At 41.6% G+C, this 13042-nt stretch overlaps 2 protein-coding genes across 3 annotated transcripts in view; one reads left to right on the top strand and one right to left on the bottom strand.

The window, feature by feature from the left end:
* The window catches only part of LOC308395175 (MORN repeat-containing protein 4-like), a 28363-nt gene extending 21774 nt beyond the window's left edge, over window positions 1–6589 (bottom strand). Inside the window, exons 1-2 of one of the 2 annotated variants that reach the window (XM_080879889.1) lie at window positions 6459–6589; window positions 4879–4953 (exon numbers count right to left, since the gene is read on the bottom strand). In XM_080879889.1, the coding sequence (XP_080736015.1) occupies window positions 4879–4945 (67 nt within the window). In that variant the 5' untranslated portion in view covers window positions 4946–4953; window positions 6459–6589. The remainder of the gene's footprint in view (window positions 1–4878; window positions 4954–6458) is intronic. The other variant, XM_080879890.1, reaches the window with a different exon arrangement.
* A 2272-nt stretch (window positions 6590–8861) lies between these two features.
* lcor (ligand dependent nuclear receptor corepressor) overlaps window positions 8862–13042 on the top strand; it is a 74615-nt gene continuing 70434 nt past the window's right edge. Inside the window, exon 1 of the mRNA XM_080880071.1 lies at window positions 8862–9056. Coding sequence (XP_080736197.1) covers window positions 8960–9056 — 97 coding nt within the window. The 5' untranslated portion in view covers window positions 8862–8959. The remainder of the gene's footprint in view (window positions 9057–13042) is intronic.

Raw genomic sequence — 13042 nt, 5'->3', positions numbered from 1 at the left:
GGTCATGCAACACAGAGCACCTGTATAAAAAAGCCCAAAGCCGACTGTACTTCCTCAGGAGGCTGAGGTCTTTTAACATCTGCAGGAAGCTCCTGAGGATGTTTTACCAGTCAGTGGTTGCTGGAGTACTTTTCTATGCTGTGGTGTGCTGGGGGAGCAGCACAGCAAAGAAGGACTCATGCAGGCTGGAAAAACTGATCAGGAAGGCTGGCTCTGTGGTCGGCATGAAGCTGGACACTCTGGTGACAGTGGCAGAGAAAAGGACACTAAAGAAACTGCTGGACATTATGGACAATGCTGGGCATCCTCTGCACACGGCCATAAACAACCAGAAGAGTCTGTTCAGTGACAGGTTGTTTCTCCCAAAGACAAGAACTAACAGACTTAAAAACTCCTTTGTCCCACACGCCATCAGACTGTTTAACTCCTCTCTGGAGGGGAGAGGGAGGGGAAACAGGAGGACAAAGGAGGGGGGAACAACTAAGCTGTAGTGCCTCTTCAACTCACTGTGCAATACCTTTTGTGCAATACTTTTGTTAATAGTCAACGGTGCAATAGACTTCCATACTTGAAATGTGCAATTTCACTTGTATTTTTATTTTTATTCCTATTTATTCTATTTATCCCCTTTGTATATTTTATTTATATATGTCTCTGTATTTATATATGTGTGTATATATATATATATAATATTCTGTAACTCTGTAACTTCTGTCGGTGCTGTGCTTTTTTGGAAACCGAATTTCCCAGAGGAACCCACCCGAGGGATTAATAAAGTTTTATCTTATCTTATCTTACTTCAATCGTGTTCTTGCTACTGAAAATACTGTTTTGACCAGGGGCGTGCGAGAGGCCTGACATGTGATGCCCACTCAGAGGCTAAGAATTTACCTGAAAGCTATCTGGGCTTACTGTCACATGGCTATAAATCATGTGGACTTTGTATTTGGAGCATTCCAGGTACAAGTTTTGGGCTGCAGTTCATATGTAAACACACTTATACAGTACTGTAACTACGAAGGTAACACTATAAGGTTCAAAGTGCTGTAAGATTTTTAAACAAAAATTCAAAACTGAATATTTGGTGTGATTTAATTTACCTTTAACATAACAACACTAACTATAGATAAAACTTTGCACAGTTTATAATGTAAGTTGTTTAAAGCATCTTTTAAAAACTTGCCACATTTGTAGATGCTGAAATATCACTGCAGATACTTAGCATGCTTGTAAACCATCAAAGTTGTGTTAACAGCATAATGCATTTCTTTCAGTTCTGGGTGCAGTTTTCACTTTACCATCAAGCTCTCGTACTTTTGTGCAATAAAAATAAAAAATTATGTTCATATAGGTGGTGTAGACTGCAACACCTTTTTCCTCCTCTGGCACACGAACTAAAATCAGCTAATTGTAGAGCAAGTGCAAGTGGAACCGATAAACGAGATCGATAGGCAAGCAGACCAACAATTCCAAAGGAACTGAACTGGTTCTTTACAAGAACCAGTACTCATTCCCCATTCCTACCAGCATGGTGGTGGAGAGATGATGATTTGAGTTTGTTTTGCAGCTACACGACTTTTCAGTCATTGACTCAAAATCCACACAATGATGTGACAGCCTCATAAAGTTATACAGAAAATGATTACCTCAAGTTATTGGAGGTAAGGGGAGTTCTATAAGCTACTGAATCATGGAGCGTACCTAAGGTTTCCATACACTGCTTCTGCATTGTGGCTTAGTTTTTTACAGAAATGGTGTCACAGTAAAATATGGTATGTTTTGTAGTTCATTCACCGAAGAACCAGATGACTTTCATTATGTCCTGATATGTAAAATCTTAGAAATGAAAGAGGGTGTACTTTCTTTTTATCATGACTATAAATATCTAAAGAGGCTTAAACCTTTGTGCAGCACTGTGCCTCCACAGGACATCACTTAGACAGTAAAATGCTTCACAGTGGTAAGGCACAGGGGTTGGAAAGTTACCCTGAACTGCTGAAGGCTCTGGTTATTGTTGGGTTGTCATGGTTTCTTTGATGGTGCAGTGCTTTACAGTTTAAAAAGTGAACTGGAGGGAGTGCTCGATTATGTCACACTGTTCAGCCTTTCTACAAGCACATGAATGCTGGAGTGGAGGCTCCAACTGATTATCAAACTAGAGACACATTTTCTTTCTTTCTTTCTGTTTTTTCTGTTTCCTTACCACCACAAGATTTTCACTTTTAAGTCGTGTGCTACTTTTTTTCAACACGCTAGTTCTATAATTTACTTTTTTTTCTTGAATTACTATATTTTGAATTCTGTTCTTGTATTCTAATTAGATTAGATTAGATAGAACTTTATTAATCCCTCGGGTGGGTTCCTCTGGGAAATTCGATTTCCAAAAAAGCACAGCACCGACAGAAGTTACAGAGTTACAGAATATTATATATATATATATATATATATATATATATATATACACACACACACACACACACACACACACACACACACACACACACACACACACACACATATATATATATAAATACAGAGACAATATAAATAAAATATACAAAGGGGATAAATAGAATAAATAGGAATAAAAATAAAAATACAAGTGAATTGCACATTTCAAGTATTGAGTCTATTGCACCGTTGACTATTTACAAAAGTATTGCACAAAAGGTATTGCACAGTGAGGTGAAGAGGCACTACAGCTTAGTTGTTCCCCCCTCCTTTGTCCTCCTGTTTCCCCTCCCTCTCCCCTCCAGAGAGGAGTTAAACAGTCTGATGGCGTGTGGGACAAAGGAGTTTTTAAGTCTGTTAGTTCTTGTCTTTGGGAGAAGCAACCTGTCACTGAACAGACTCTTCTGGTTGTTAATGGCCGTGTGCAGAGGATGTCTGGCATTGTCCATAATGTCCATCAGTTTCTTTAATGTCCTTTTCTCTGCCACTGTCACCAGAGTGTCCAGCTTCATGCCGACCACAGAGCTAGCCCTCCTGATCAGTTTCTCCAGCCTGGATGAGTCCTTCTTTGCTGTGCTGCTCCCCCAGCACACCACAGCATAGAAAAGTACTCCAGCAACCACCGACTGGTAAAACATCCTCAGGAGCTTCCTGCAGATGTTAAAAGACCTCAGCCTCCTGAGGAAGTACAGTCGGCTTTGGGCTTTTTTATACAGGTGCTCTGTGTTGCATGACCAGTCCAGTTTATTGTCCACCCACAGCCCGAGGTACTTGTACTTGTTGACCACCTCCACCTCCTCCCCCTCTATCTGAACCGGCAGTGGACCTGCTCTAGACCTCCCGAAGTCCACAACCAGTTCCTTAGTCTTTGAGGTGTTGAGTTGCAGGTGGTTTGTGTGACTCCATGCGACAAAGTTCCTCACCAGACTTCTGTACTCCTCTTCCTGATCATCCCAGATATACCCCATGATGGCTGTGTCGTCTGCAAACTTCTGAATGTGGCATAATTCAGAGTTGTAGCAGAAGTCAGAGGTGTACAGGGTGGAGAGAAGAGGGGACAGCACAGTTCCCTGTGGTGCTCCTGTGCTGCTGACCACTGTGTCAGACGTGATGTCCTTCAGCCTGACGTACTGTGGCCTGTCGGTGAGGTAGTCGGAGATCCAAGCCACCAGGCAGGGGTCCACCTCCATCCTGTTCAGTTTTTCTTGAAGCATACAGGGCCGGATGGTATTAAAGGCACTGGAAAAGTCAAGAAACAGGATCCTGACTGTGCCTTTTCCCCCATCCAGGTGTGAGTGGGCTCTGTGTAGGAGGTATTTTGTTTTTTCTACCAACAAAATAAAGTTTCTATACATCCCACTGAAGTACTTTTGATGCTATTGTATATAAATATAATGTGATTTAACAAATAACACATGCATTTTAAGTTATTACCATAATTTTGATTTAGAAAATAGCATATCATTCACATTAAAAAAATAATTACATTCATACCTTTATCATTCATTGAGATGCATAACATTTGCATCAGGCAATGTTAACAACCTCCTTAGGGACAGACAAGTGAAACCTGTGTAATTTAAACTTCTTGCATCTTCAGCCTGCTGTTCCTTTGACATTCAGAAAAAGGGTGTGAATGCATTTTTTTAAAAACTGCTCTAAATTAAATAAATTCCGCTGTAAGAAAAATATGCTGTGGATCCTATCGAAATGGTGTGTGTGTGTGTGTGTGTGTGTGGGGGGGGGGGGGGGGGGGGGGGTGAAACAGGCAGTGCATGCAATAAAAGCCTCAAGCATCTTCCAACTGAAGGAATTTTACGCTGAGGAATGGTCAAATATTTCAGCAAGCTGATGTCAGAGACTGATGTACTATTATGCAAAACGCCTACAAGAAGTTATTTCTGCTAAAGGGAGCCAGATAAGCTTCTGAGGCTAAAGGTGTACTTACTTTCCCCACGGAAGCATGTAACATCTGTTAATATTTTTATTGATTAAATGATTGAAAAAGGTAATGTTCCTCCTTTACCTGACAGCAGTGTTTCACTTAGAAACAAAAGCTAGCAATTTCCAAGGGATGTTTTCAAGATATCCACACGTGGGAAAATTGGTCCCCTTGATTTTGGACTCTCTTAAAATTGATGGTAGCGATATCACTGTACAACTGTACAGTGTGTAGAATCAAGAAATGTCCCTGTGCTGGTAAGATGTCAGAATAGATGTCTGTTATTCTGAATAGGGCATAAGTCAAGCACGCCACATATGTTACTGCAGATTATGTATATAATTATTACGAGCATTATCATATTATTATTTGGTTCTTCCCCTGCCTGAGCATCAGTCTTAATCACATTATAACAACACTTGTGCTGTTCATGAAATGTAGTCAGTGGTGGAGGATGGGTGGGTGACTGAGCAGGTGGGTCTTGCCTTCTTTCCATTCCCCGTGGTACTCCTCGCCGTTGGAGTAAGTAAAGGATCCTCGTATCAGGGTCATGGGTCCTGCTGCCACACATGACACAAGGAAACATTATCAGGAGCTTTGCAACTGTAGTTTTGGCATTCTGATACACACTGAGCTGGGAGTTTATTAAATAATACTACCACCTCTCAGTCTACCATGGGTTAATTGCTAGCATTTGAATACTGCAGCCAGCCTGCAGGGTAATCAAACTCAGATTATGCAGGCAGGAAAACTACACATGCACAACTGCCCTCACTATTAGAAACCTGCTCAATGCTCAATCACTGCTGGCTAAAAATCTGTGGAAACCTTAACTTTACACTCTTATGTAAATAATGAACATCTGATTTCAACCCCCCCCCCCCCCCCCCCCCTCCCGTATTAATCTGCTACCATAAGAGCCTTTGTTATTCTGGCATCATGTTTTCCATCAGACTTTGGAATTTGATTACAGGATTTACAGAAGTTAATTAGTTTTACTAAAATCTCACATTCTTTGAATGTCACGTATATCTCATATAGTTTCTAAAGTTGAGGCTGGGGTAAACCAGACCATCTTTTCTACACCATGTTTCTCTTTTTGGGACACACAGCTGTTTGAAAGCAGACAGTTTCTGCATGTTTTTCTTCAATCTATAACAACAAAAAATCTTTATTGCACTTACCTGCCTTAAGGTTTTATAAGAAACAATGGTTGCAACTGGTTTCACAAGATCATACATGCCACAAGTGTTTTTCTCTCTATACATTCTAAATACTTGGGGGTCAGGTGGTCACCATGTGGAAAGAGGTGTCCACTGTCTTCATCTCAAACAACTTGGTACAGGATGTTTCCTTAAATATGAGATTTCCATGCGAGATGACAAAAGTGTTATTTTTGCTAAACATGTTTGATACATTAACTCACACTGCACATTTTGTGGCTTCTCTGCTTACACTGTGTGGGTTAACTGATGGTTACCGCTTAGAGATCTAAAGTAAATGTAAGTTCCGAAATCCTGAACAAGACTATAGTTGTACAATAGGCTAATTTGCTGTTAAAAGTGACCGGTTATATCAGCTGTTATACTCTGTTACCTGTTATATACCTGTTATATTTTTGGATTTCTTTGCTGTGATAAGAGGTATTATTTGTCTACTGGTAGTGTTTAATGTAGCTATATTATTATAACTCTAATTTTAATCAAACACTACTACACGGCTGTGTTTATTGTGGTTCTCAGTGGCATGCTATTTTCTTTTTGCTGCTTCAAAATGAGTATGTAGACAAACGGCCGCTGAAAGGAGCATCAAAGAAACATTTGGGCGACTCCATAAAAGAGAAAACACCCAAGGTCCGTTTATTAAGCAAAACAGGCTAATTGTTCAATGCCAACAGGCAGCTGTCAGCAGGCGGGAGGAGGTGTGCGTATCCCTCCATCTAATGTTGCCACAGTAACGGCGCCCTAATCCCTTTCATCCTGCCGGCATGACGCTGTCAGCCTCCAAAACACACACGCATTCACACGGGGAGCGGGCCTGGAGACAAAAAAAATAAAATTTTTACCTGTTTTATTTAAGAGTAGCTCAGCCTCTTTTCTCTACATCGCTGAAAACAAGAGAGCAGTAGGAGGATAGCGACTATTTAGCCTTTTTTTCGTAGCTGTTTGTTTCCTGGTAGAGCTGCCTCAGCGTCGCTCTAAAGCACCGCTATACGATTGGCTACCTTTGTGTCACCTCGACTCAACGTGTCCTTTTATTGGTTGCTCTTCTGCTCCGGCCAGCCCTCAGCAGGAGACATCTTTGTCGAGGGCAACGGGTTCAACGACTTAATTAGCCGGAGTGCTGCTCCGTTAAAGCATTTGCCCTTGTCGGTTTTTTATGTGCTGCCCGGCGTCTCTGTAGGATTATAAAACGGCAGCGGGGTTCTCCTTAATGATACCCTGTCATTTCATGTTTCAATTTGGTTATTAGACCCGCGTTTTGGCAAGTTTTATGGGACTTGATTTATTGTTTTCTTTATGCCTTAAAACAGCTGCGCTAGGTGACGAGGGTTTGCTAAATGAGGTGATGTAGATTCAAAGCTAATAATAAGAAGAAAAGAAAAACAATCAAGGTGACCCAAATGAAGCAAAACTCCGCTAACCTCATTTTCGATTCCCTGAGGGGAAACCGGGGCTAGGATTAACCCGCTATTGAATATTAATTAGTCATGGCCAACAATGAAGCACGTGTGATTAGAAACTGATTATCATTTATCAATATTAGCCTAATAGAATAAAGAATACAATTATCAAGCCTTCAAACTCTAGACAAATAATGTAGAGCCAAACATGTGTTTTGGGTATATGAAGCTGTTATGGCTATAGAAGGGAAATGGAAAAGCCCAATTTATATTCTGCACAAAGTGTGAGATGAAATTTGTTCTGAAATTTTGGTCAATTTCTGCACAATTTAGACAAGTTAGAGAGACAGGGCAATAGACTTGCCTTAATCTCAGAAGCATGAAGTACACAGTGCCTGTTAAGATACAGACTAATTCAAACTGTGCATAAACAAGGTGCACATGTATATCTTATTTGCATTAATAGGATACCGTGTATTTAATGTAGTAAACCTGACTGTGAATTTTTTTAATTCCCTTCACTGACCACTTACTGGTTTTCTGACATTATAAATTAATACATTACATTCTTTTTTTCTTCAGAGTGACACAAAAAGTGGTGGACAAGATTTTTGAATCTTCTGCTATTTCTATCAGCTTTTGTTTTGGAGATGAAGACAGGCGTTAAGTGTCTAAGTTAGAGAAATAAATGATGTGAGTGAAAAATGAATGCATTTGTCATAAGGACAACAAGATAGAAAGCGTAATGAGCCTGTGGAAAATTACATAAATGCTTAAATCAAATTGTGCCTTGAAAAAAAAGATCATATTAACTTTGGATCATTGACTCAGCTCTTACAAATTCAGCAAGAAAGACTGAGCATGGCCAAGTGTTTGGCAGTATGTGTATGGTTTGTATTTTGTGTGTTTTTTTCCCCTGTCATACAGCATCGGTCCAAAATGCAGCTAACAAAGCGATATTTTGACTCATTTTTGCCTCTGAGCTCGGGTGTTTTGGTGGGAAATAAGCTTTCATTTAAATGAGATTAGTCAGATTTTCAAAATAGTACTGATATCAACATTTTAATACATGTAACTTTCTAATATCCCACAGTTCTTTGCATAATTTACTGCAGTCTGGTAGTTGTCAATTAATTAATTAATTAATATTTATATCTTGAAACAATTATGATACATTTTTTGGGGCCCAGGGAACTTTTAGACTCATTAGTAGATCTGAAGTCTTTGCTCCATCTTACAGAGAACATGAAAAATGCGCTCAAGTTGCAGTAGATGGGTAGGAATAGGCTAATGGTTGAGCCTTTATTAATTTAAGACCACTTAGTAGACTAACAAAAGGCAATACTATCCTTTAAAAGAGAAGTTATAGTAATGAATTAATTAGCTGTATCCTATGAACGTTTAATGTGTAACCTCAATGTTTGACTTGGCGCTGGATGGCCTGAAAGTTCCTTACAGGCACCTTACGGTCTCGTCCCACCAATGCGCTTATAGATGCCTTCAAAAAATAATACTGTATAAGTTTGTTTTTTCCTAAATAACTTCTCTTCTTACCCGTGATAACCCCGTTCCCCGTGTACCGGGGCAGCTGTACGTGTCTCACATCTGTTGATTGAAACAATGCGCATTTTGAAACCCTTTGACACACGTCGCTGTAAGCTATGGCAAATTTGGAGCGCAGGCGCCATGTGCTATGGGCTACTCCACACATTTCATTAAACGGCCAGTGCCAGCAGCACACCCTCGCGCAGAGAGATGCTGGGAGGGATGGGAGGGGGCGCTTTTGGTGGGTGGGACATATGAGCGCTATAGAAAGGGGGATGCTGCAGCCCCGTCCCCCTCATATCGCTCTCCACCCAGCCCTAGAATAAAAACCACCGGTGACGTGCGCGCAGGGAAGCACCCAGCAGTATGTGCGCGCCCACGGGAGGGGCCGATAGAAAATGGCGAGTCTGTGCAAAAGGCAGCAATGCACGATAGAGAGGCGCGGCTTTCGGCAGGAACTTGACTCTTGGAGGCACAAACTCATTCACTGTGTAGGTAAGCTCGCTTGGCATTGTGTGTGTGCGTGTGTGTGCCGCGGTCCGGACGCCCGGCGGGTGCCGGGAACTGTATGTTTTCGTTTTGGCTGAAGTGTGAGGAGCAAAGTGCCGGGTATGTAGGGCCTAATGTCCACTAGTAAGCCTATAGGGTCTCCATGAAGCTGTCATTTTTTTCTTTGCGCACGGCTGTTGCCTGGCGCTGCCCGCCTCCCACCGGACATATCCAAAAACGATTCAGCTCCAACTTTGAGCCGTGTTGTGGGGCCCTCTGTTCCACCTGCAAACTTGTGTGTGCGGATACTTTGCCTGTTATGAGTCTCTTTAACCGGGCTGTGAGCGCTCCGGGGCCATTTGGAGTCGTTTGAAGTATTATTCTATAGCTGTTTATTTATTGTAAGCAGAAGAAGTCACGTGCGCAGATGGAGCTGCTCTTCGGCCAATCGGCTGCCCCGCTATAGGTTGGCCCGTGCCCGAGTGCGCGGCGCCGGATGAGCTTTTTAATAGGGGAGGGTGGCGCGCGCCCTCAGCCTTCAAACATGACACCCCCCACCCCCACCCCCTCAACTGCCCTGGAAATCGGCTTTTGGGAGCGCGCTTTGCTGCATTGAGGGAAATGTCAGTGCGCATAATTTTGTTTTTAGGGGGGAGGAAATCTATAGGCGCGGGGGGGGGGGGGGGGGGGTCGACAGGGACAAACGCCTTAGTGTCCGCCTGTAAATCGGGTTTGAGACTTGTTGAAACGGCGCTCCTGGATGTGGTGGTGGTGGAGAAAGCTCTGTGCTTCAGGTTCGCTGTTTACATTAATAGTTACATTAACATTTTTTTAAATCGTATGATCGCATGTTGTCGCTCCTGCTGGGACAGCGGCAAAATTTAGATCTTATCTTATTGAAGAGCCGATAAAAATCAGTTTGAACCTATTCCCTTCTTTGACTTCGTTTCTTCTTTTATTTTGGATTTCATCGTCTATACATCTCTCCCACCCACCATCCCCTCTCCTGCCCCAGTCGTCCATTTGTGGTGTATTTCATTAGCTCCGTTTAATCCGGTTACATCAACCTTTCCCGATGTTACGGCAAGATTATCATCCCCCTCTTCGCCTCTGATCTTCTAACCTCCGCGGGTTTCCTCGAGTCTCTCTGGTTCCCAATCCGGCTTTTATTGGCGATTTATTAAAAAGAAGAAGAAGAAGAAGAATAAGCATCACGCACAGCGGCAGCGGAGGAGTCGGGGTGTTGCTGCTCCAGTTGTTTTTGGATGCGTTTCGGTGTCCAGATGTTGAGCGTTGACCTGTCACCTACTTACCCGTTCGAGCGCTTTTTAATAGCCTGGCCTGATTCCGAGCAGGCTCTTGGTGCCTTTTAGTGAGAAAAGGTCAAACCGAAGGAGTGCAGCTAGCGGTAAATTAAAAGGCTGGCTAATCTCTGACCTTCAGCTGATGTGTTCGGCGTAAAGCCATAAAGTATCACAGTAAACAGCAGGAAAGAAAAAGCAGAAACAAGACTTGGTTTGCTTTCCATTTGAACTTGGATTTCTCACTGACTTCATGTGTAGCTTTTACTCACAAACTGACTTTCAAAGTTCACACAGTAGGACTGGATTTTATTTATTTGGTTTTGGTGGCCCTTTTACTTTGTATAATGTATAACATTACTGGTTCTGTGGGTTTGGGGATGGTTTTGTCCCCACCCACTAAGTGTAACACAGTTTTTTTTGGGGGGGGGGGGTGTGCTTGCAGTTACTTATAATGAAAAGATTTGTGTAACCTATAAAAAACTGGAAAAAAGGCAGTGCAGATAATTCAGTAAGGATTATATAAGGCGCTGTAGGAATTCTGTAATGATACTACATTTGATAGGGATACCTTAAGTATGATAAACACCCTGCAAGCTCCTGTGCATCTAGAATCTGTGTAGTAATATCACAGTGATACCACAGGGGACACAGATACCACAAAGCTCAATAATGAACTCACAGCTGGATATTACAGCATGCTTTAGCTCTGTATGGGGTGCTGTATGTGTGTGTATGTAAGTTCCATATTTCTTCATTTCTGCTTGTTGACATTCACTGGTTTGCAGTGCGTGGTGAGTCGTAGGGCTGGGCCAAGAGGCAGCAGCGGCTTCTCAGCGCTCACATTGAAATCTGCCATGTTCTTATCCATTTTTGAACTATGGGAGGCTGAGAATTAGTTTCAGAAAAATGTGTAAAAGAAAAAAATTAAATCGGGCTACTTTAAATTTATAGCTCGTTAACATTTGGGAGTTGGCACTGTTATTATATTGTGTTTGGATATTAAAATGTTACAGAAAGTGTGAGGTTTTCACACTTTCTGTTTGTCTTAGCAACAGTAAAACTGAAAGGTGCCAAACACTAAATGAAAAGCAGTGACTTTAGTGACTTACGGCAGGGTTTTCCAGCACAGAGGAATGTGCTGATAGAAACAGAAGAAAAAAAATCAGTAGTGTTGTAATAAAAATCGTTAAACTTGAGTTTCATGTACCCAAGCGTAATCATCAGAAACAACAAGACAAATGCCCAGATTCATAATGTAACACACACTCACTGACTTTACTGTACAACGAACTGCCATGCTTATTGTCATTAAGCCTCTAAGGTGTCATTCTGAACCTGAAAACAAAATCCCAGCTTAAAGGAAACTCAGAACTCTCAACTTGACACCTGAGAAGCCTCCAGGCGTCAGCCTTGTTATAAGGAACGTTTGCCGGCCTGAGAATTTGTACCTTTACGAGGCAGCCTTATTATTAACATATTGTTAACGGTGGCGGGGACATTTGGTTGAAGAGGGTCAGCCAAGAAAGATGGACACCTTACAGTTTATTACATTGCACTGCGACGTGCATGGATGCAACTTGTCGACACAACGAGCCTCATCTTTTTACCCTGTGCTGCACTGATAATAAATTAGGGCCTATATGCCACAGAAAGGTTAACATTATGAGTTGGGAGCAAATATAGCCCAACTGCTGATTCCTTTGACACATATTCTGGGGAAGGGAGTGTAGCTAATTTGATTGCTGAAAGGTTGTGCCAGTGCTGGAGAGAGACAGACTGTGTCGGAGATAGAGAGAGAGGTGTGAGTGTGAGTGGCAGATTGCTTTTTCCCCCCTTAAATCTTCCAACATTTCTAAGCGCGGTACTGATGGCAGCAGAGCAGTTAGTCAGCATAGTTGGTAGTGGTGTACCGATTGTGTCGTTCTGAGCCATTACTGAGGTTCCAAATAACAATTTGGCCAGCACTATTTTTTTGTGGTCATTTTTGATGTAATGTTTTTTCTATATCCTCCTTTCTAATCTACCGATATTGATAATTGATTGCTTTCTTAATTGCTCATACTGATATCAGTCATCAGGGCCAATATTTGTGCATCACTAATATCTAGTTTTTAAACAGTGGCCATTAAAGTAAAAAAAGAATGAGTGATTTCAGACAGGCTTACAACAGGCTTACAGATATACTGTATAAGGAGCACACTTCAGTGAGAGAGTTTGCCTCCTAATATGAACTTTATCAATGCAAAATGTAAGAAAAACTCAAAAAGAGTAAGAGACAACCCAAGGGTGATGTCTGAGTAACCTTTATTTAACCAAGTAAAACCCAATCAAGAGAGGATTGCAGTATAAAACACAAGGCAATCCAAAAGAAACAAGACCAAAAATATTGGTAAAGTATGGAGTAATGTTTGGCAATTTTAAGCTCAAAACAGAAATATTGACAATATTAAGGAAACAAAAAGTTACAGTTCAGCTTTTCCTTTAGGTGAAACCATTGCTGGTTAACATTCTGTGGGTATCTCAGTAGTTCACAGGTCTTTTCCACCTTTAAGTGCTCATCTCTGTCACATGATTCGTAGTCCTTTGAGCTGAGTGTTTCCGGGTAATTTCCTTTTGTTTACTGCTGATTAATGAATGAGTTTGAGGCGAATCGTGCTGATTTTGCAAGAGGATTTGGCAGCATGTGCT

This window comes from Rhamphochromis sp. 'chilingali' (genome assembly GCF_963969265.1).
Source record: "Rhamphochromis sp. 'chilingali' genome assembly, chromosome: 4".
NCBI classification, from domain to species: domain Eukaryota; kingdom Metazoa; phylum Chordata; class Actinopteri; order Cichliformes; family Cichlidae; genus Rhamphochromis; species Rhamphochromis sp. 'chilingali'.
This window is presented reverse-complemented; position numbering and strand designations above follow the sequence as displayed.